The sequence below is a fragment of the Zootoca vivipara genome, chromosome 13 (assembly GCF_963506605.1).
Source record: "Zootoca vivipara chromosome 13, rZooViv1.1, whole genome shotgun sequence".
Taxonomy (NCBI): Eukaryota; Metazoa; Chordata; class Lepidosauria; order Squamata; family Lacertidae; genus Zootoca; species Zootoca vivipara.
In genome coordinates this window covers 35976027-35999926 of record NC_083288.1, presented here as the reverse complement: position 1 = coordinate 35999926, position 23900 = coordinate 35976027, and the positions used below count along the sequence as shown (strand labels likewise).

General features: G+C 44.3%; 1 protein-coding gene across 1 annotated transcript; it reads left to right on the top strand.

The window, feature by feature from the left end:
• The first annotated feature begins 2602 nt into the window (after positions 1-2602).
• LOC118094504 (immunoglobulin superfamily member 1-like) lies at positions 2603-17976 on the top strand. Its single transcript, XM_060281245.1, has 9 exons — positions 2603-2680; positions 3518-3553; positions 4824-5110; positions 9629-9931; positions 10436-10723; positions 12402-12692; positions 13507-13797; positions 15668-15955; positions 17526-17976. Exons 1-9 carry the CDS (start codon positions 2649-2651, stop codon positions 17840-17842), a joined length of 2133 nt encoding a protein of 710 aa, XP_060137228.1. The 5' UTR covers positions 2603-2648; the 3' UTR covers positions 17843-17976.
• Positions 17977-23900: the final 5924 nt, after the last annotated feature.

Genomic DNA, 23900 nt, shown 5'->3' with positions numbered 1-23900 from the left:
TTCAGCTGTCAGACCTGCCCTTACCTATTTTTTTTCTTTTTAAGGATGGTATCATATAATTTAGCAATTTAAACGTGCATTTACTGCTGTTTCCTTCTTTAAAAGAAGCCACTGATTGTTGCAAAACATCCATAGCTGGCATTGCCTGAAATTGTGCTTCGATGTTTTGTTGTTGTTCTTCTCTTCTGTTGAATGGAAATCTACATCTTTATTAAAAAATATTACAGCCACGACAGAAAGTTCCCTTTGTCTTCTTCCTTGGTGCATTACCCTCTTGATGAAGGCTACAAAATAACAGACCAGCCAACGATAGATGAATGGCAGAAGAAGATGATAGAATTTATGGAACTGGCAGAGCTAACCGGGAGACTCCGAGACCAGAGGGAAGAAGCGGTGGAAGAAGATTGGAAAAAATTTAAAGTGTAATAATATAAACACATTATTGGAAAGAATAGAAGTCTAGGAGGTACAGGGAGGTTGTAGGAACAAAAAATGTTTAGATAAATATTGATATTGAGGTGTAGTTATAAATAAACAGTAAGTGTGAGATGTTGTGTTATGCTATAAGATAAGATTAGAAAAAAGAATAGTTCTATGGTAAATAAGGTATAAGAACAAGATTTAGAAATTACTAAAGAGGATTTACAATGTAACACAGTTGGAAGGGATATGAGGAAGTCACCGATATTAGAATAGATATATGTTGAAGTTTTGGAATTTTTGTTTTTCTTTTTTATGTTTTTTTTGCATTTTGTATTTTTTGCATTTTGTATTTTTTGCATTTTGTATTTTTTGTATTCTGTATTTTGTCTGCTTTTGTGTCTTTGTTTGTTACAAAATAAAAAATATATTTGAAAAACAAAACAAAATAACAGACCAGCTATTTCACTTTCAGGAATGGCACATACTTGTGCTTAGTTCAATACATACAACAGGAACAGAAGAAATGGCGGCTGAAAACTTCCACTTCCTTATTAAATACCACGACTTTCTTGTCATGGTATACAGCTCTGCTTCCTTCCTTCCTTCCTTCCTTCCTTCCTTCCTTCCTTCCTTCCTTCCTTCCTTCCTTCCTTCTTTTTGGGAGGGGGATGACGTTTGGGCAAACCTCAAGTTCAATCTTAACCGTTTGTCTTTTTGGTTTTTTTCATCGCTTCCACCTGTTCAAATAAATTCAGATAGATTGATTTTAAAGAAGGAACTGTCACCATTAAAATGACCAGACTCGAGAATGACCGCTCCACACATCAATGGGGGGCGATTTTTGCGTGGTCGCGCGCAGCCCCCTGATCCCAGAGGCGACTCCCTGGTAGTTCGGGGCTGGCACCGCCTTCCCAGGTAGGATGCCAGGGGTCTCCGCCTACCCAAGCCTAGTGTTCAATCCTGCCTGAGGAGGTGTTGCCAGGGGATGGCCAGGTAAGGGGAGGGACTGTCCAGCTCACACAAGAGAATTTGAATCTTACCTCCAAGCACCAGTTGGTTCCAGAGCTTCTCCCACCTTCCACACCCTCATTCAAGTTTCTTTTGCAGGTTAACATTTTCTCTGCAGGTTCACAGCCACTGCTACGTCCAGGCCGCTGTTGAAGGGTCGGAAAGGAATTTTCCTGCATTGGCAGGTTTCGCCTTTCCCGTAGCAATACGTCACAACTTTGGCAGTGTCAGGTCCTGGGCGGAATTCTTTGGCGATTTTCCTAGAGGGAGGGGCGTGAGGCGGAGACCCCACCCCCTTTGCGGCAACAAGATTGGGGTATTGGGGGAAGCATTGACCATGTCAATAGGCGTCATCACTTCCCCCTTCCAGCGGCGGCAAACAGGGGGGCGGGCTCTCTCTGCTTGAACATATGTTCTCCAGAGCCAGCCCCAACCCCCATACATGTGGATAACCCCAAAGCCTCCCAGAACCCCGGCTGGGGACTGGGAAGGATAATGCCAAATGCCTGAGCCAAGGTCTCCCTACATCTGAATCTTAATAAAGTTGTGGACAATTTGAATCCCATAGCACGTTGTCTTGCGTCTTTATTCCACTCAGCGGGTTGCCTGGGGGTTTGGGGGACTCCGCCTGTCCACGCAATTAAAACAACACTCAGCTGGCATCTCATTCCATTCTTATCTTTTACAAATAAATGTTTTAAAAAACTCCAAACATGAAAATGTGGAGCCTTGATCTTAAGACTAGAAAAACGAGAAAGAGAGAGAAACTCACATTGACATATTGGCCCATCCTTAATCTCCCTGCACAGTAGGCAGCAACAGAGTAAGAACAAGGAGCCTATAAAGGTGAACTGGCCTTTAAGTTCTTTGAAAGGCTTATTTATCTTTTCTTTTAGTACAAAGCCAGAATTTTACCATCTTTATTTTCCGTAACCGTCAGCAATCTAATCTCAGCAGCACAGAATGGGTTTTGCGAACATTTGTATTTGAAGAGCCTTCCTTCCTGAGTCAATGGATATCTGATCACAGGAGATATTTCCTGCTGATTATAAGGGAGCATGTCAGAGCCTCATGACTTATAGACTGGGTGGTAGATAATGCCTGAACCTAGTTTCCTGTGTCCTTAGATCAAATTTGGGGGCTCAAGAAAAGCAGAGCATTAACAGAGCAGAAGACATTGAGGTTGGATCTAGCCCTTGGGGACCCAACATTGCCTCATGACTCTTGCTGCCAGCATCCTGTTGCTTTGGTGAGAATCAAAGAGAACAACAATTACCAGACCTTTAGAAGGCATCTCAAGGCAGCCCTGTTTAGGGAAGCTTTTAATGTTTGATGGATTTCTGTATTTTAATATTTTGTTGGAAGCCACCCAGAGTGGCTGGGGGAACCAGGCCAGATGGGTGGGGTATAAATAATAAATTATTATTATTATTATTATTATTATTATTATTATTATTATTATTATTATTCTCAAAAGCCAAGGACTGCCTAGAACTGGGAACTGGAGAGAACATCATTTTCCATGAAAGACTAAGAGATGGGGAGGGAGAGATGTTTAATTTCAGAAATGACAAGTGTCATGGGGTCTAGTCGGGGAAAACTTACAGATCTACATCAAGGGTGGAGAGCCTGTGGTACTCTAGTCATTGCTGGACTCTAACTCCCACCAGTCCCTGCCAGCTTGGCCAATGGGCAGGGATGATGGGATTTGTTGTCCAGCAACACCTGAAGGCCACAAGTGCCTTATCTCTGACCTGAGTCAAAAATGAAAGGGGGATATGATTGTGATAACTCGGCAGCGAAGCATATTGTCCTCCACTAAGAGCCACCCTAGTGTTACAAATTGATTCTTTAGAGGAACCCAAGGACCAGGAATGATGTCCAGGAATGGTGGCAGTTGCAGTTCAGCAACACCTGCAGGGACCCCTGCCATAGAAGATGAGTGGCCAGGCGCTGTTCCAGAGCCCCACCTCCGATTAAGCCCTGTCTGCAGGCATGCAGATGGAGAAATAGTTATGTTGAATGTTTGGCAGGGATATTGCCATGGGACCTGTTCAGTAATTGTCCCCCCCCCCCCTCTTTCTAGGTTGCTCTCCAGATCAAGAGAAAAATATGTTCAAAGGTAAGGAAATGTTGGGGTGAAGAATGTTTGGATTATGTTACCTGTGGAGCTTTGATACAGGTCTGCATGGAGGAGGGAGGGAGATTTGTCTATTACAATATCCTGCAGGTTCTAAGGGTTGATTTGCAGGACCCAGTTTCCCATTGTGAGGTATGGGTTATTCAGTACTATTGCACATGTAGGAAAACCATGGCCTTCAGGCCATGCAGTTGCAGCCCCTCTCTCCCTTGAATGGCCTTCTGCCTTCAAATGCCTCACCTTTATGGACTTTTCCAAGCTAAGGATCAGTGTGTCACTCTTCCTACTAACCCTATCAGCTATTGACTTTTCAAGGTTGTTCACTCCCTTCCCACTAGACCATGGAGTACAAAAGATGTAGCACACTGAGTCCACAGAGAACTGAGATCTGGGGCAGGGGAGTTTTATATATATATATATATATATATATATATATATATATATATATATATAATCACTGATGAACCAAGAGTAAAGATACTTTAGTCAGAGCTGCACCTAGCCACTTGCTCTTTATGTAGTCTTACCTATTTGCTTCTAACAGATTAAGCAAAAAAGATGTCACCATTAATATCAATTTAGTTACAGATTAATAATGTTCTGGCAGCTCCACCCCCCCCCCAAATGACGCAAGCATGATGGCTACTAGCATTTCCACAGCAACCTAGAAAAACTCTACCAGACTCAAACTCTACCATACTTAGAAGTGTTCATTATTCATTCTGATGCAAATTGGTCTAAATGTTTTCCTGCAGCTGAAGCAGGACTGTGCACATACGGTACATACCTTGCATTAAAAAAAAATCTGGGCTGCTTGGGCCTTTTAAATTTTTGAGTGGGTACCAAACTCCCTGGTCGTGTCTCTGTTCCCTCCCCTGGATCACCCACCTACCCAGAGAAAGTGTGGCTTATAATTAATCTGAGCCTTGGAAAACACATAGGGCTTCATCACCCTCCCCATCCCCCACATAGAAACATGAGCAAAGGGACAGTGAGTTTCAGGAGGGGACTCAGAGACTTCGTGGGCACCAAGGGAAGATCTCAAGGGTGCCATCAGGCTCATAGACAGCATTTTGGTGGCCCTTGCATATTTCATAAGTAATCAATTGTTTCATGCAGTGTGCATTTTTTGACCTGCCCAGGATATAAATTATTCCTCCTCCTCCTCCTCCTCCTCCTCCTCCTCCTCCTCCTCCTCCTCCTCCTCCTCCTCCTCCTCCTCCTCCTCCTCCTCCTTTCCCTGTTAATCCAGTGAGATCCTCCTTCCTGCTCCCAAAATCTCCTTGATTCCCAGTTGGGGAGTCTTGCCTAGAGGAAATGTCACCATCCTCTGTGAGGCACCCATCACCGAAGGGCTGACTTTCTACCTGAAAAAAGATCATCAGATGATAGCCAGTCCAAGACCAGGAGACAAAGGATCGGCTCATTTCCCCATCATTAACGCAAGCTTAAAGGATGGAGGAATGTACACCTGTTTCTATTACAATTCAAGCAAGTCTAGTTCAGAATGCAGTGAACCACTGGAGTTGCTGATAACAGGTATGGTCTTGGCTCAGATTCCACCTCAGTATCTCAGAATAGCATCCTAGGGCCACCGAAACTTGGTTCATTAGCCTCAGTTAATATTTCCATCTGCAGCTAAGTGAAGGACATAATGTAGATTGAAGTAGAAATTTGAGTTCTTGGGAAAGTCCAGAAATAAACGATAAATTGCAAGAACTCAGGCCAAAAGAAGATGGATTTCAAATAAATCTTCACAAGGTTTTATTGATGTGATGTGGAGTTTAAATGGGAATCAATCCCAATGTTGAAGGCAAATAAAGGTAAATTCCAGTAAAAATCAGGACAAGGCCCTGTTTTGACTATTCTTCGTCAGCTGGAATATTGAGAAATTTGAAATGAATCTTAGAATAATTCTCCTTATAATAAAAATTCATTCAGGTCTCTAAACAAAGTTTTATCATATGTAAAAGACAGAGACTATGTTTAAATGAACATAACAGGTATATCTGTGAGTAACTAACCTTACATCAAACTTACATTCTGTTTTCTAAATAAAGAGTTAAATTGCTTATAATGTACAAAGATAGCTTGTCTGTGCTTTAAATGATAAACCATCTTAAAATAATAATCCTTATTTCAGGAATACATGTAATTTTCTAAAGACAAAGTTATATTACTTATAATAAACAGAGGTAGCTTACCAAAGATTCACAGGTCAAAGTGTACCAAATATGTTTGCCTTGCTAGCTCAAATTGTTTGCAGCATTTAAATGAAAGAGGAAATGAGGTTGTAACAAAATTAAAGAGACAGTATTACATCTATGTGTACTGAAATGTGTTAAGACCATTTAAAGGCATAGGGTCATAGTCAAGTTCAATGTTGTTTCAAAATGCAAAGACGATTATAGAAATGGTGTAAAGTCTAGACTGTTGTTCAAGCCCCATGGATGTAATGTGTTGAAGAGATGGATAAATTTGGATTCTTGTTGGAGTAGAAGTCTGTCATTGTTCATTCGCTGAAAGCGGGTTTGCGGCAATGTCCAAATTACAAAGAATGAGAAGTCATCCTCTGCATGTTTAAATTGAGTATAATGTTCGACTAGTGGCACCTCCAAAATGTGATTACGGATTCTGGAACGGTGCTCGCTTATTCTAAGTTTGATGGGCCTAGAGCATTTTCCAATGTACATTTTTTGGCAAGGGCAAATCCATGCATATATGCAGTTTTTTGTATTGCAGTTGCTAAAATGTTTGATGGTGAACTTAAACTTGGAGTGTTGATCAGAAAACTCCTTTACCTGTAACAAATATTTACATACATTGCATCTTCCACATTTGAAGTGACCTAAGGGAAAATCTTCTCTCATTGTGGTTTTTGGGAGTATATGTATGTGGTTTTTGGGAGTATATGTATGAGGTGCCATGGAGCATTGTGGGGCAGCACTTTCTGTGCTGTGCTCGCTGTGACTTGAAGGAGTGTGGGCTGAAGTTAGCCCAGGTCCAGGTCCAGGTTTTTTTCAATGGAGGCAGCTTTGCTGCCGCTGCTGCCATTTCGCTTCAGCCAAGCAGGCTGAGGCGGAGCACAGCAGGCAGTGTCCTCTCCAGCTGCCCTGCTTCTAGGGGTGGCAGCTGTCCCCCTGCCCCATGCTGGGTACGCCCATGCACTCACCATTCAGAAAAATCAGTGAAATGGCAGATATGACTGCAACATTCATGGGAATATCACCTCCTGCCTCAAAATCAGGAGCTGTCCCAGTGATGACACCACAGGTCAGTGTAGGGATTTGACCACAGGCGTGAGGCACACCTCCGCCCCACAGACAGGCCGCGGTTTGAGCACCAGGCGTGAGGCACACTTCCCCCCCTAGGCAAGCCACTGTCACGGTCTGGTCGGCGGGCGTCAGGACCAGAGGCAAGATGGTGGTGAAGAAGCAGGGTCGAAGGCAGAGGCGAAGGTCCACGGGGCACGAAGCAAGGCGAAGGCAAAGCGAGGGTCCAGGAACAAGAAGCAAGGCGAAGGTCCACGGGGCAGGAGCAAGGCGAAGGCGAAGCAATGGTCCAAGGAGCAAGGGGCAAGGCGAAGGATCCAGGAACAAGAAGCAAGGCGAAGGTCCACGGGGCAGGAGCAAGGCGAAGGCGAGGCAGGGGTCCAAGAAGCACGGCAGCAACAAGGCAAGGGTCCAAGGAACAGGAGGCCAGATGCAACCAGGCAGGGATAGCGTTGCTGTGGCAAAGAGCTGAAGGGAAATGCTGGGCTTTTATCCCTCCCAGCTCCTGCCACCAGGTGCAGTGAGATCTCAAGTGGCCTCACCTGGGTGATTACTCCTTGCCTCTCCAGCACAAGCTGAGGACTTCACCTGTGTGGCCACGCCTTGCTTCTCCAGCACAAGTTGAGGCATGCCCCAGTCCTGCAAAGCACTACAGGCCCCAGAGCCTGACTCCTGCCCATACTCCTGACAGCCACACTGTCTGCACGTCATGCCCTCACTCTTACCCTCACTCTTACCTTTGGCTTTCTCAGTAGTCTACCATGTCCTGTCTGTGACCTTTGCCTCCCTTTTGAAAGGCATGGCTCACTTCCCATTTGGTAGGAACATGACGTGGTGGAGCAAGTTCAGCCAAATACCAGAGGAAACATATGTGTCAGCTCATGATGTAAAAGCCCTAACGGTCAGACTGTTCCTACACGTGTGCATTTGTGTTAATAAAAGGAGCCTCTGCTGAGCTTGCTCTTTGCACAGCTCACATGCATCAACTCCCGACTCGTGTCTTCACTTCAGGTCAGTCACTCAAGGACAACCATATAGGGGTCACAGTCATAGCCAAGGCAGCCCTGTGATGCTGTCTGCAAAAACAGGCCCAATTCTGTTCACCTTCAATTGGTGTGGCATTGTGGCCAGATGCCCCACCTCTTCCTCCCCCCTGCCATTGCTTGAAGGAATCGCTTCCTGCCAGGTCCTCTGGTGAACAGGAGACTTCAGGAATAGCCCATCACCTGTATTATGTGAATAGGGCCTGCCTGCAAATTGACCAATGACAGATGGCTCTGTGGGGGGGGGGGTGGCCTTTCCTGGGGAGGGGAGCAGAGTGGGTCCATAAGAAGGCTTCACTCTGGTCCACTCCTCAGGAATAAAAAGGTGTTCACCTCTTTCCCAGCACCGCAGTACTTTCACGGTATCTTAGTTGGCAAAATTAGATTGCTGGTTCAGTGGCGGAGCTTCATGCTCCAGCACCAAGGGGCACAGAGCAGGCAGGGGCATGGCTAGTGCACGTCCTGGGGGGTGGGGCGTGGCACGCCACCTGCAGGGGCATGGCATGCTGCCTGCAGAGCGCGGCGCACGTCCTGGGGGCATGGTGCACTGCCCACAGGGGCGTGGTGCCCAGTGTGTGTGTGTGGGGGCAGCCGCGATGGCACCCCACTGGGATCGTGGTGCCGGGGGCGGTGCGCTCCCCCCCCTCTTCCTCCACCAGTGTGCTGGTTCAAATTCAGAGAGTGAGATTCAGGGGAAAGCTGGATTCAAAATGTGCAAGATCACAGTTCCTTGCAGTGGATGACACTAAATTATTAGAATATAAGCAACTTCCAAGTCCACATTAGACTCCAGTGTGGACAAGTCCAAAGTTTGGACCCTGATATGATGCTTCTGAGAGCCCTCTGCTTCAGTCTGAAGCATTTTGGACCTGGATCTGAACCTTGGTCCTTTACCACTCAATGTAAAATGGGAAAAAATAAAAAATGAGAGAACTGGGTAATATTTACAAGCATGGTATTCCCTGCAGGGTGGGTAAAACCTGACAAAATATAGACAAGTGGGTCCAGGGTTTTGTGCTGGTCACTTTCATATAATGGAGCTGCAGATCATTTAGAGCTGAATAGACATTCCTGTTCCTGTTCCTGTGTTTAAGCTGGCGTACATCTCATTATCACAGGGTTTGTCAATGCAATGCCCGTGGGTGCCAGTGTCCTGGCCATTACCCCCTATGGCACTCACAAAAGTCTTTAAAAAGACAGGCCTGCAATGCAGGAGACCCTGTCCACTCTTCATGGTTCATTCTTACCTGCATTGAACCCACATCCTTAAACAGGCCCACATTTCAGTTGATGCCAGTTTGGACACCCAATCTTTTCTGAACAAAGGTTAGGTGCAAATAACATTTCTGTGAGTGTGTCAGTAGCTGATGTGGGGACCTTTTCCCTATTGACAGGGAGGGGGTGGATCTGAGTGACTGCATGCCTGCACAATTGTGTGACCCTGTTTCTTTTTCAGCTCTTTTAGATGTGGCGGCCATTTTGTCTTATGCCACACTCCCTCAGAAGCCATTTTGTAACTGGCACCCAGGACACCACCTCAACATTTGAAACGTGCCTACTAGCCCCCCAAAAGTTGGCAACCTCTGCGCTATTGTATAGTGCATCCACTTTCATCTGCAATCCATCCTGTTATGCTGCTGCTGGCCGTAACCCTGTGGCAATTGGCTACGTTCAGCGGCATGCACTTTATACATTCATCCTCATTATTTTCACATTCTAAGTCGACTTCATCCTTCTCACAGATCTCGAGCTACCAAAGCCAAATATCATCCTTTATCCAAAGAAGCTGATTTACCTGGGAAGTAATGTGTCTATTCAGTGCTCATTCAAAGGCGCAACCCAACGTCCAATCCAGAGGTTCTATCTCCATACTGATGCAGATAAGATGAAACCAGATTCTGTGAAACCAGATGGAGACACGGCTACATTTAACATCAGAGAAGTGCAAACGCACCATGCAGGCAAATATAGCTGCAGCTACAGAGCACCATCGGGGGATTTTATCTCCTCCAAGTTCAGCGATGATTTGGAGTTGTTTGTCATAGGTAAGGGTTCTGATTCATTGTCTCTCAGACAAATATACTGATCCAGCTTGCTGGATGTTTGTAACGTGGCCTTAGAGTACCTGGACTATGTAGAGCAGGGCTGGGAGACCTGTATCCCTTCCCCTCGATGTTGCTGGACTACAAGTCCCATCATCCTCTGACCATTGGTTATACTTGCAGTGGCCAATGGGAGCTGGAGTCCAAGGACATTCGGAGGGTCACATAAGTAAAGGGGATGAAAAAGGCCTTCCCGTTTCTTCTCGTGTTTCCCACCAAATTCCTGGTTTACAGCATCATAGTGGCTTCCATTAGTGAACTTCCATCTTTATTCCGGAAAGTGTTGTCGCTTGGGTAGAGTTGGGTAGATGTCTTTCCAGGCTGAGGGACAACATGGAGCGTTTCCCTTTCTACTATGCACCGTTCCACCACACAAAATTGCATGGTGTAAACAGCCCACAGCAAAGATGGAGAGTCCTTCATTAACCAACATCTCCCTTCTTACAGATCCCTACTTTCCTAGACCCATTATCTCTCTGGGCCCCACTGAGCTGGTTGCTTTTGGGGGAAATGTCACTTTCCAATGTCAAAGCAAAAGCTTTCCCATGAGGTTCTATCTCCAAAAGTCTGGAGAAGAGATGCTTCAGCCATGCTTGGGGACTGGTGAGGCCACAGCTCAATGCTTCATCTCCAACGTAGACCAGGCGCATACAGGAGAATATAGCTGCAGGTACAGCGAGTCAAAACCTTTCATCATCTCAAAGACTAGTGAACTTGTGAGATTGCTAATGACAGGTAAGAGTGAACTTTGCATTTACATACCTCTCCCATGACTCATTATTTATTTGGGGTTTAGGTGCACCATGTCCACTGAGAAATAAGCTTCCATTGAGTTCAATGAGCCTTATACCCAGGTAAGCATTTATAGGGTTACAATTGTAATCAGTATTTCAGTACAGGATAAAATAGGGCCTGTCTTTGTTTCCCTCAGATTAGATTTTATTCAGAGGCAGGGATAGTGTTAGCATTTGACATCCTCAGGCAGCCGTCAGAGCCCCAGCAGGGCCCACTGCAGTCCCTGGCCACACTTCAAATCATTTTTATGAGGTTCCAATGAGAGCTGTGGGGAATGGATGCTGCCATTTTAATTTCCCATGATGCCCCAACGTAATGTGGGAAAGTAACATGGTGGCTCCACTGGGGTGCAGTTGCTGCTTACTGCTGCTGCCGCCGCCAAGTAAAGCCACCGGAAGACCCATGGAAATAGGAAGAGGCCAACGAATGGGCACTTTGCCGAGTCCTCCCCCAACCCCTGTTCCACAAACCTGGAGGTGGCCCCATTCAGAGGGAACAAGCATTCACTGGTATTCATGAAGAAAGCTCAGTCGTTCCCAAACTGAGTGCCACGAGAAAGCTGCTACTATGGCGTGAGAGATAACTTAAATTATTGAAGGCCGCTTTGAACCTGAGATACCCGAGAAGATGGATACCCACTGCATCCCAGCTACATTTTAAAAATAATGTTCTTGGTTATCAGCCTGAGGAATAATGAGTGAGAGTCTTGTTGAGGATGCAGAAGGGACCATATATTAATCAGGGCAGCCAATATGGTGCTTTTCGGATGCTGAGGGACTCCAGCTTCTATCAGCCTCACCCAGCATAGTCAATGATCAGGGTTGATGAGAGCTGTAGTCCAGCAACATCCATAGGGGGCCATTTTGCATAGTCCTGATAAAGGCAGAATAATGGTGCCCAGAGATTATCCTTCTCACACAAGGAGAGGGATGAGAATCTCTGTCATGAGTGGGACACACAACACATGCCATGTCTTTTCCGTAGTCGCACGTGCTACTGTGTCACTTAATAACTGCATTTTAAAATAAAATAATTGTTTTCAGCAAGGCTGAGATTTCAAAAAAGATCAGCATTTTTTAAAAAAATTTCCCATTTGGCAATTTTGGCACAATAAAGTTCAGAAGACGGATAATGAATGTTTGTATGCTAGTTTACATTGGGAGAAAGGACACAAGGCTCTGACACTATATATTTTGTAAAATGCATAAGACTTTTCTTTTCTGAGAGGCCTGCCCAGAAACAAAAGTCCTTGATTACTGATTATTCTGGTGATAGTATTATGATGTTTTCATGAAGGAGTGTTTTCTTTGTTTTACTGTATTTGTATTTGTAACTTCGCTACAATGATCCATAGGATTGGTAATTTACAAATGACCACTTACATAAAACAAAAAAATGGATGTCAGCTTTTGTTTCTGACTATTGAGAAAACTAACTCCTCCAGGCACCATGTTTCTCTTTGCAAAATGGCCTAGGATTCAATCCTAAACACCACGAAACTCAATGAGACTTACTCATCCTAAGCATGTGTACAATTACACTGTGTACAATGTGTACAAAGCATGGATGGATGTTTTGCGATGCTACATGCACTATTTAATCTGCTTTCTGTTCATAGATCAGAACATAGCCCGACCCAATATCTCCCTGATCCCAGGCTACATTGCACAACTGGGAAGCAAAGTCACCATTCAGTGCTCAGCCCAAGGTCAGAGCAAGAGGTTCTATCTTCATAAGGCTGAAGACAAGAAGAATCTACAAATAGCACTGACAAATGAGGACAGGAAGAACTTCAGTATCAACAAAATGGACTGGGAGGATGGAGGGAGCTTCTACTGCAGCTACACAGAGCCCTCCCAGTTTTTCACCTCTTCAGAGACCAGTGACCGTGTGGAGCTGTTTGTACTAGGTGAGGATACCAATTAAGTCCCAGTATTATTTGTGGGAAGAAACAACTGGTATATCCGTGCTTTAAATGCCTAGTACAGGTGAGGGCTCAATTTCTAGCTGAAAGTCCTCATACAAACACTTTGGGCTTAACACCAGTTTTCATGAACAAGGAAATGAAAATACGATGCAATCCACAAGGGAAGCTCAGGAAGAAAACCTTTGGGTTGGGACTGAAATGAAGGCAGAGAATGAAGGGAAGAAATTGTAACAAGTGCAGACATCTTAGTCAGTTAAAGAAAGAGAGGAAGGGAGGAAGAGGGAGCGGGAGAAAGGGAGGAAGGAAGAGAAAGAAAAGAGAGAGAGAGAGAGAGAGAGAGAGAGAGAGAGAGAGAGAGAGAGAGAGAGAGAGAAAGAAAGAAAGAAAGAAAGAAAGGTTTTCAATAAATAAATAAGAGCAAACTGCCAAATCTTTCTATTGGGAGAAACTTACAATGTCTATCTATCATGGAGTTCTAAAGGACCAGGTGCTCTAACATGAAAAAAACGAAGACCAACAGGCTGACTGAATATATTTTGGTTCCCTGAAGTGATGGACAACATGGCAGGCATCTTGGTTAATCCTACAGAAGGCTGTTAACATTCACAGCACTGGTGATGGGGGTGGTTCCTTGTTGTCTCATTTCCTCCTTTGCACAGTTCTCATGTTACCCAAGTCTATCAGTTCCCTGACCCACACACAATGGATCACCCTCAGGGGTAAATGTCACCATCCATTGTCAGAGCAAATATTGGTTTGGAAAAGCCTTCACCGATTAATTTCTTCCTTTGCACAGATCCCAAGTTATCCAAACCCAACATCACCCTGGCTCACACTCAGTGGGTTGTCCGGGGTGGAAATGCCACCATCAATTGCCATAGCCAGCCCTGGGCTGCAAAGTTCCTTTTCGAGAAGACTGGAAAACAAATGCCTCTTCAAGTCATAGAGATTAATGGGACCATGGGCACATTCTTCATGAAAGATGCTAACTTGGAGGATGGAGGGAACTATAGCTGCAGGTACAGTGCTAAGGAGAAACCTTTTAGCATCTCAGAGCCCAGTGACTTGGTGACAATCAAGATAACAGGTACGAGAACTAACTTTGCCCTTATCCTACCTAGTCCCATGCCTTGTTCTTAATTTTGGGTATTATTTGAGTTGTAGCTACAGGATCTGCCTTCTATGTTTCATAGGAAAGTACAAAGGAAGCTGCATGTTCTGGATAACTGGACAGACATATCAAGGGCTGTAGCTTAGTGGTAGAACATCTGCTTTGGATGCAGAAGGCCCGAAGTTTAACCCCCAACATATCCAGGTGTCTGAAACTCTGGGGAACAGCTCCTGGTCAGTACAGTGGTACTTCGGTTTAAGTACACAATTGGTTCCGGAGGTTTGTGCTTAACCTGAAGCGTACTTAACCTGAAGTGAACTTTCCCATTAAAAGTACTGGAAAGTGGATTAATCCGTTCCAGACGGGTCCGCGGAGTACTCAACCTGAAGCGTACTTAACCCGAAGTATGAGGGTAATTGGTTCTGGAAGTCTGTACTTAACCTGAAGCGTACTTAACCTGAAGTGAACTTTCCCATTGAAAGTAATGGAAAGTGGATTAATCCGTTCCAGATGGGTCCGCCGAGTACTTAAACTGAAAGTACTCAAACCGAAGCATACTTAAACCGAGGTATGACTGTATAGACAATATTGAGCTAGATGGGCCAATGGTCTGACTCAGTATAAGGCAGCTTCCCATGCTCCTAACATGTGCCATGCTCTTTAGGATCCCGTTCCTGCCCTAGGGACCTGAGAGAAACTAAAAAGACTGCCCCCACCAATCTTCTCTACTTAGAATTCTGCATCATGTTTTGCAGTTACTAGGCTGTTTTGTTGTTGTTGTTGTTGTTGTTGTTGTTGTTTGTAAATACCCAGGTTGCATAGTTGTGACTCCTAACAGATTGGGGCAGTAGCAATCTCTGTAATGGGGTGGAGCCACTCTTGTAACACCAGCTCCACCGCAGTCTACCAGGATGGAGTTGGAGTGGGCAAGGGTGCTGGTGAGGTTGGGGTGTCCAGGCACATCAGTGGGAGCATGAGATTGGCTTTGTCACCCTGCTCCACCCAGCTAAGCTGCAATGGCACCAGAGTCAGGTGGGCACCTCTGCACCTATTGGCTCTGGAGTTTTGTGTGACAGGAGCGTAGAAGGGATGAACTGACAGTGACAGTCTGGGGATGGGTTGGGTGTTCATGGATTTTAACCAAGAACTACTTTAGAACATTTCAGCTGAGGAGAGAACCAACAATTGCTACAAGTATGCCAATCTATTCTGAGGTCCATATACACGATGGCACGACATCAGCAGGTTAAGTAAGTCTTTTTAGGAACAGATGCAATGATGTCACATGAGCGGAGAAAGAGGGAACAACCGCAGAATTCAGCTAAGAATAGTGACTGGCAGTTTTCCCCCGCTCTGAAAATAAGAGCAAGTTCCCAGCGCAATATTGCTGAGGATAACTTCGAAACTGCTAGCACAATGTCTGTGAAATCTCAAAAGACAGAACTGCTTGATTCAGCACGAAGGGCATCAGTGTGGTCTGAATCTGAGTATATGATAACTGTATGGACAATACAGCTAGCAAGCGGATTAAGGATGTTTGCCAATACTGCACTGCTGCTAGCTCATCCTCTAGACACGCACATTTTAGGACTGCCCTTGTCTAGAGGATGAGCTAGCAGCAGTGTAATATTTTTGCTGATGAAATGGTTTAGTTCAGGCACCCCCAAACTGCGGCCCTCCAGACGTTTTGGCCTACAACTCCCATGATCCCTAGCTAACAGGACCAGTGGTCAGGGAAGATGGGAATTGTAGTCCAAAACATCTGGATAGCCAAAGTTTAGGGATGCCTGGTTTAGCTCCTCAGTTATGAGTCGAATAGTGATGCCATATGCTTTTTTCCCCACAGATCCTGATCTACCCAGGCCCAACATTTCTTTTCATCCTAGTACAATGCCACAGCTGGGGGGAAACATCACCATTCAGTGCTCTGTCAATAATTCATACAAGGCATGGTATCTTTATAAGGATGATGGTAAGAAGGAATTACAGTCAGTGGAGACAAGTAGCTCTAATGCTGTGTTCCTCATCAACAATGTGAGTGAAGCTGATGGAGGGAGCTACTATTGCAATTATAGACCCCAATCAGAGTCCTTCATCTCGGAAGCAAGTAACACCGTGGACCTTTACCTAGTAGGTGAGGATCTTCATTCACAATCTTCTAGACTAATGAATTTTGGTGCCCAACGTGGCATATTTCGGTATAACCTGCCCTATAACAAATCAGAATGAATGCTCAGCCAAGACTGGATATGCTCTAATCTCCACATGAGCTTTGTGCAAGCAAATCAAGATAAATGGTGCCTGGGAATGGCTCTCCCGCTGCCTTCCCCTTTATGGTGGCCATTGCTTGGCTGCTGCACTGCTAGACCCCACTTGGGGGGCAGTGGGGGAGACAGCGAGGAGTGGCTGGAGGTTCCCTCAGAGGTGGCCATCACGAACTGAGCGCCCCACTGGGGCTGCTGCTGCTGGCGGTAGCAGTGGTGTGGGGTGTATGCAGTCAGTGGGTGGCTCCTCAGGGCTGCCCACAGGCTGCATACAGGACGGAGGTGACGGCTGCCTCAAGACCAGTATCCGCCAGCCAAAGCAGCAGCAGGAGGAGGGAAGTGGTATGCAGCAGCCTGGCTCTGGCCCACATTCCAGACTCTGGCCGGCTGCCCAATAGGACATTCACCCTCTGAGTAGCATCATCTACCTGGCTGTCTTTCCCAGTAGAGGACACCCTTGCCCACACAGAGGCACTCTGCCAAAGAAAAGGGTTTGGGGTGGGGAGGACCAGGGTATTGTTTAGCCTAAGGGCAGAAGTGGGGTTGTCACTGTTATTGACAACAACTTTATATTTGTTAAAATACTTTGAATAGAACTTATTATGCTTTCTGTACAAATCGCTCGAATCAGTAGTGTACTTTTCATTGTGTTTTGCTTATTGTTTATGTGTCTAGTTCAGCTATGTGTGCTTCTGCCTGCCCTTGAACTCAGACAATGTTGTTTGCTTGCCTGGGTGGAAAACAGAGAGGGGTGTGCATGGAAACTATCCTATCGTTCAAAGTTAAAGTGTGTATTCATTGTTCTCTCCACATTGGCCCCACTAACCAATGGCATTGGCCCCCAGAATGTTGCCCAGAAGAGTATACAGCCTTTGGGCTGGAAGATGTTCTCTACCCTTGCTCTAAGGGGGTGGACCATAGCTTACTGGTAGGGTATCTGCTTTGCATGCCAATGGTCCCAAGTTCAGTTCCCAGCATTTCCAAGTAGGGCTGGAAGTGTCCCTTGCCTGGAACTCTGCCAGAACCACTGCCAGTCAGTGTAGAAAATACTGAGCTAGCTGGGCCAATGATCTGATTCACTACAGTGGTACCTCTACTTACGAATTTAATGCGTTCCGAACACACATTCATAAGTCGAAAAAAATTGTAAGTCGAATCCCATAGGAATGCATTGGGAGAAAAAATTCGTAAGTCGAAGCAACCCTATCTAAAAATTCGTAAGTAGAAAAAATCCTATCTAAACTGCATCCAAATTGGCGGAAGGAGCTCCGTTCGTAAGTAGAAACATTCGTAATTAGAGTTATTCGTAAGTAGAGGTACCACTGTATAAGCTTCCTATCTTCCTAAGATCCTGCTTCAGCTTGCTATCCTGTACCAGAGAATAGTTTCTGCCATATTGTGCTGATGGTCATCTCACTTCTGCTCTTCTTCTGTGGACAGATCCTAATTTTTATATACCAACAATTTCCATGATTCCTAGCAACTTGGTTGCCTTTGGAGAACAAGTCACTATCAAGTGTGAAACTGGGAAAGAAGCCATGATGTTCTATCTCCATAAGGATGGAGACCCATCACTAAACTGGACCATGGAAAGTGAATTATATCATGGTACAGTGTCCATTCACAATGTCAGCTGGGACAACAAAGGGAGCTACAGTTGCAGCTATGTAGCAGAAAAAAGGCCAAAGGTTTTCTCACTACAGAGTGACCCAATAGAACTCCTGGTATCAGGTATGGTTTCTGACTTGGCTATCTAACAGTGTGCCTTACTATATTATTTGCTTTAACAGGTTCCTATCCAACTAAGCCATACTCAGAGTAGGGCCCTAGAAATCAATGGACCTAAGGTGAATCTCTTGATTTCAATGGATCTACGCTGAGTATTACTTAGCTGGCTATCACCCAAATTCTTTGAACTTTATTTAGTTAATTCTGAATTTGACACGAATCATGAAAAATGCTACTGGGTACAAACTGAACACGTACAACCTTGGGTACAAAATAGAGATTCAACACTGTTTTCCTGCTTGATCACCTTTTGCAGCTGTCCATCATGTAGAAATGAAACAAGTAATGCCTTTTCCTTGCAGGGAGTGGTGGTTTTTTTTTTTACAGGAACCTACTTAACATGGAAACAACTGTTATGAGCATAGAATCAGGGCCAGTAAAAAGCTGTCAAATGTGGCAAAATACATATCTTGCAGTTGATGGTGTTGCTGGGTGGGTGCCTTTCTATCGAAATTTGATGTCAAGTTGCCTCAAAGCAATATCTGAAAGATATTTACATAGTGATTTTTTAAAAAAATTAAAATACACCAACATTCTGGAATGTTGATAGAATATAGGAGATCCCCCCTATGAAGATTTGTACTGGGCCAAAGGGCCACAAGATATCCTCTTAAAAATAAGTTGCTTTTGCAGCACTAAAGGTTAACTAACTTCTCAGACTGCATTCTAGCACATGGACCCATTATTAAATAATTAATTTTTTTAGGGTTGCTATGACGAGAAACAAAACACCGTCTTAACAGACTGTCAGGTACAGTATGACACTGAATGCACTACTTTGAACCATGAATTAATTTGTAAGTGTGTAACTGTGGATCATTGCCCTTGCTATGGTTCATTAATGGTTGCTGTATTCAGAGCTGGGAAGGAATTTCCCTGCATACAGATTGCCCTCCTCATAGCAATAGTCACAACTTTGGGCGGATAAGGCATTGGGTGGAATCCTTTCGTCTAATGTTGAGTCGGGGTAAAGTGGTGCAACACCTCCAGTCCAAAGCAGGTGTGATCACAGGGTACCCATTAGAGGGGTCTAGTGGGGAATCTGCCCAGAAGCCAAGCATAAGACCAAACAGGCCATAGAACTCCCAGCAGTGGTTTTTGAGGACCACCTAGGTAGACCAGTGTTCTTGCGGCGGTCCCTTAATCCCAGGCACGACCCTGCTCAGCAGCCTTCCATTTGAAGGCTAAGAATATATATACACCAAATGCCTCAGCCGAAGCCTACCTACCACTGTAATCAATAAAAGCTATTTTGTTTAATCCCAGAACATTGTCTTGTGCAGTTTGCTACACCTAACATTGTCTAGGCCTTTTCTCCCCGGGGCAGGAGTCACTGTGAGTGGGTCTACAACTTGATTTATTTTCATTTTCAGACAGCGATCACACCTTGGTGAACATCATTCGCTTTGTCATAGGTGGTCTGGTCGCCGTACTCCTTGGCTATATATTGACTTTGGATCGGCGTTTCCAAAGGGGGCGTGTACACTAGGTGAGATAACTTGTTCTTCTCCAACTCAATGTGCCTCCTCTTTAACAAGGAAACAAAGAAACCCAAATTTAGTTTTTTGGGGTGCTTGGGGATTCTTGATGTTACAAAAGAGCCCACAGCTGGGTGGTATTGAATAAGGGAAATATTTCTATCCTGTCTTTCAGGTGAAGCCTTCGGAGGTGGTTTCACATGTGTGTTACATTGGCCTGCCTGGTACCTTCCAGACCAAACTACAGTGGTACCTCAGGTTAAGAACTTAATTTGTTCCGGAGCTTCATTCTTAATCTGAAACTGTTCTGAAACTGAAGTACCACTTTAGCTAATGGGGCCTCCTGCTGCCGCTGTGCCACCAGTTGGCGATTTCTGTTCTCATCCTGAGGTAAAGTTATCCACCCGAGGTACTACTTCCGGGTTACCGGAGTCTGTAACCTGAAGTGTCTGTAACCCGAGGTACCACTGTAGTGCTCTCATTACCCCGCCATAGCTGCCAAGTCCGGGTCGTAAAGATCCGGGATCGGCAGTGCGCGCATGACCGGAAGTTGCGTGACGCTTCGCCCTTCTATGGGCATCAGAAAATGGCGGCGCCGGCGCCAGAAGTCGCTTCCGCGCATGACCGGAAACACGTAAAAGCGACTTCCGGCGCCGGCGCCGCCATTTTCTGATGCCCATAGAAGGGCAAAACGCCACCGGAAGTCGCGTCACGCAACTCCCGGTCATGCGCGGAAGTGACTTCCGGCGCCGGCGCCGCCATTTTCTGGTGCCCATAGAAGGGCAAGCGGCACCAGAAAAATGGCTCGGTAATTCTCCTCCATTCATAGCTGCCAAGTGTCCCGATTTAAGGGACAATACCGGGATTTTCCGCTAAACGGGAGACCGCCGGGAAACGGTAAGAAAAAAGGGGTTTTCCCGGCGGATACGGGATACTTGGCAGCTATGTACCCCGCATGTGATGTCTAAGGCTGCTAGGAGTTGTAGTACAGCAGCAGTACCTGGAGGACTGTAGCAGGGGACCAAAGGGCCCCAATTAAGCTGATAATGTAAATCCCTATAAATCCTGAAATATGCTTATATTAGTGAATTATGGTAACGTGTTGCTTTAAAGAAACTGATGATTCAGCAAGAAGCCGTCCCTACTGGGATAGAAGGTCAGCTAACACGCAAATCACAAAGATATAATTTTCATAAGCTAGAACACAAATTGTTACATGGTACACGTAACACAGGTTCCCAACACGCATATTATCTCACAATGTAACATATTATTGAGAATCAAAGGCCTAGCTAGCAATCCTTGGCCTAGTTAGCAATGCTTATTGCGCATGCGTATTAGATTAGGTAACGACATACGTATTAAATATGAAATGAGATAATGATGAATATTAAATATAAAATGATGTAATGCTTTATGTGATTGGTTAAATCAAAATCCTTTGTCTGAAATGTTATAAATTCCTGCCCGACCTTTGGGCGGGGTTGCAGTTTTGCGAAAAGATTTGACTGTAACCTTATTGCTTTGCAATAAACATAATGGACTCCTAACTCCTCTTGTCTCTGAGTTTTATCGGCTAACTCAGAAGATAAGCCTTTTTTTGGCTTACAACAGGACCACTGATTCCCGTCTTTCCTTTACATTTTCCCAGATTCAAACAAACTTTTTAAAAAAGACAAACACAAAAGATTCATTTTCAACTACATGGGGGAAAAAACATAATTTATATGTAAATGAAAATAACAGTGTTCAAATGTCCCTTGTAAAATATGTTATTATTTGCAATTATTAGTAACATTTCCGCTTCAAGTGAGAAAATCATAAAATCATTGAGGTCAACTGTGATGTTCTGGTGTTTATGTAAATACCGTGTTTCTCATATTATAAGACATGTCTTATATTTATTTTTTCCTCAAAAAAACACACTATGGCTTATTTTCAAGGGATGTCTTATTTTTTTCCTCCTCCTCCTGCCGCAGCCGGCATTGCTGCTGCGCCTATCACTATGTCTTATTTTCGGGGTATGGCTTATATTCATTGAATGCTTAAAAATCCTGCTATGGCTTATTTTATGGGTATGTCTTAAAATATGAGAAACAGGGTAGTATTGTATGTATATGTAATAATATTAGAGTTATATGAGGTAAGTGTGTAGGCAAGCTTAGTTCATTTTTTTAGTTGCTATTTTGTTACTATTGTTACTATTGTTTTATAGATTATACATGCCATATTAATTTGTTTATCGTAAAGTATGACTTGTGCTACATATGTGATGTTTAGCTTATTATCAGTGGCTGTTTCATTAATAGTCTTTTATGGATTCTAATTGTTTTATTGATTGTGAATTATTTTACTATGATTTATACTGTATTTGGGAAGTTCTGGTATGTTTTGTTATATGACTTTTATTGTTTGCAAGCCACTTTGAGATACTTTTGAAAGAAAAGCATCATAGAAATACAATAAACCATGTCAAATCAAGAACAATATGCAAATTAATGGCGTTTGTTGTTGGGAGGCAGGTGCTTGGAATGTTGGTAGTGAATGGTGATTGGATAGAAGTTTTGAAAAAGGAGTTTGAATGCTGCTGGGGGACAGTTGAGAGAGGCAGTTGAGTTTGAAGTTGAACTTGGAGTGACAGTTGGTTATGGATGTGGAGAGAGTGTATTTGGAGGGGAGCAGGGCCAGTATTGTTTTAAATGAGTCAAAATAACCAAATAAGATAAAACAAAACTGAAACCATATGCTTCTCTACACTCTAAGTGATGATAAAACCTTTTAATGTTTCTGTTTTAAATAAATTGTACTGCACACACATGCCTCTTGATTGGCTTCTTAAGAAATGGGAAATCTCTAATAGTCCACAGTATCCATGTTGGCCCTGGGAAGAAAGGCAGTTTAGAAATACCTGCCAAAAGTCCAGCTGTACACTTGACAGATCAAGAAGCTGGTACAGGGGACTTGAGGGCAGTCTGTGCGTGGTGCCAGCTTGTGGTAGTGGCCCAAAGGGCCCTAATGAACGTGTTTCGACTATGGCAGACAAACACGGCTACCTACCTGTAACCATAGCATAGCATGAAGAAGCAAATGGGCAGGTTCCCAGAGAGAAGGTCACAGCCGCTTTTCTCCTCCTTCAGTTCTGCTGCTCTCACATGGGCTTGTTGTTTTTGTCACTCCAGGCAAGTTGTAGCCAAAGTTTGTTCTATGGCTTACAGCTTGTGCTTTGCCTGAGGAAGATAAAGCATGAGTCTGGGTTCAGATAGAATGCTAAGCCTAGCTCACAGTGGTGCACAAACAGCAAAGCCAGAGGAGTGGCAAAGTGGCCACAGTCTCTCTGAGAACCAGCACATTTCCTTCTTTGTATGATGCTGCTTCTTTTTTTCTAGGTTAGCCTTACATGGAAACTGGACCTGTGTGTCCTTCTACCAGCTGAGTTGCTATCTCATGAGAAGATGGATGGCATTCAACGGGTCCTCTCGTTGACGCCTTATGTAGTCATCCTTCTAGACAGCATCTCTTAAGGAGTCAGTTGTGTCTAGAATTGTATTATGTCATGAGAAAAGGCTAATCGGAGTGGTGGGCTTCCATTCAAGACTACAGAGATGGCATTGGACAGCTGTGAGGTTAGCACAGGATAGGTGAGCTATCTCCCTTGGTTATTCACCAGTCCTTTGAAGGCATGTGTTGGCTGTGCGAGCAACAGGGAATGTTTGGTGACTTCAGCTTAAGACACTAACATGGTATATAAAGCTCAGCAGTGTTTTTACTTAGCGGAGAGCCCAAATGGAAACCTTGAAAAGGAGAGACCACAAGAGGATGCGATTTTACTATCAGAAATTTGGTACTGTTGCTCAGGAGAGGGTTTCTCAGAAAATGAAAGGGCTGTAAGTTATCTGCTTTTCTATGCTTCATGCTTCATATGCTTGTCTAACAAATACAACTTGTTAAAGTTCGTTCTGAATGTTCCTTTTATTGCCAGCCTGAATCCAAAAGAATATTTGATAAGACAGCCATTCACTTATATTCCACCAGCAAGTGAAAGTTTATCTGTTTTGACAAGTATTTGCCTGGCTTTCTCTTTTTATGATTTATTCCATTTTACTTTTTTTTAAAGTATTCTTTGCTTTGTCTTATGATAGTTTTGAACTGCTGTTGTTTAATTTCCTTGTGTGCTTGTTTTGAAACATCATATGGCTTCCATTAAAGAGAAAAGCATAATCCCTAATGTAGCTTCCTATCCTGTGGCTGAAGACAGAGCCCTGGCTTATGGTTGTCAACATCTCAATTCCTGTTTCCTTCTGTGCACATGGTATGTAATCTTCAAGGGACTTTTTGCATTTGCCCACTGTTCATATACTTTTCATTTTGAAAGAAAGGTCCAGGTTTAGTCACATCTCTTAGCTTCTCTGCTGAAATAATGACCGGTGAAAAGCTCCCAGGATGCGAATCATAGGTGCAAGTCAGAGAAGACAGTCGAGAAGAGGGAGGTAGATTAAAGGTCTGATATAGTAGAAGGCTGATCCTTATTTTGGTTGCTATACATTCAAAG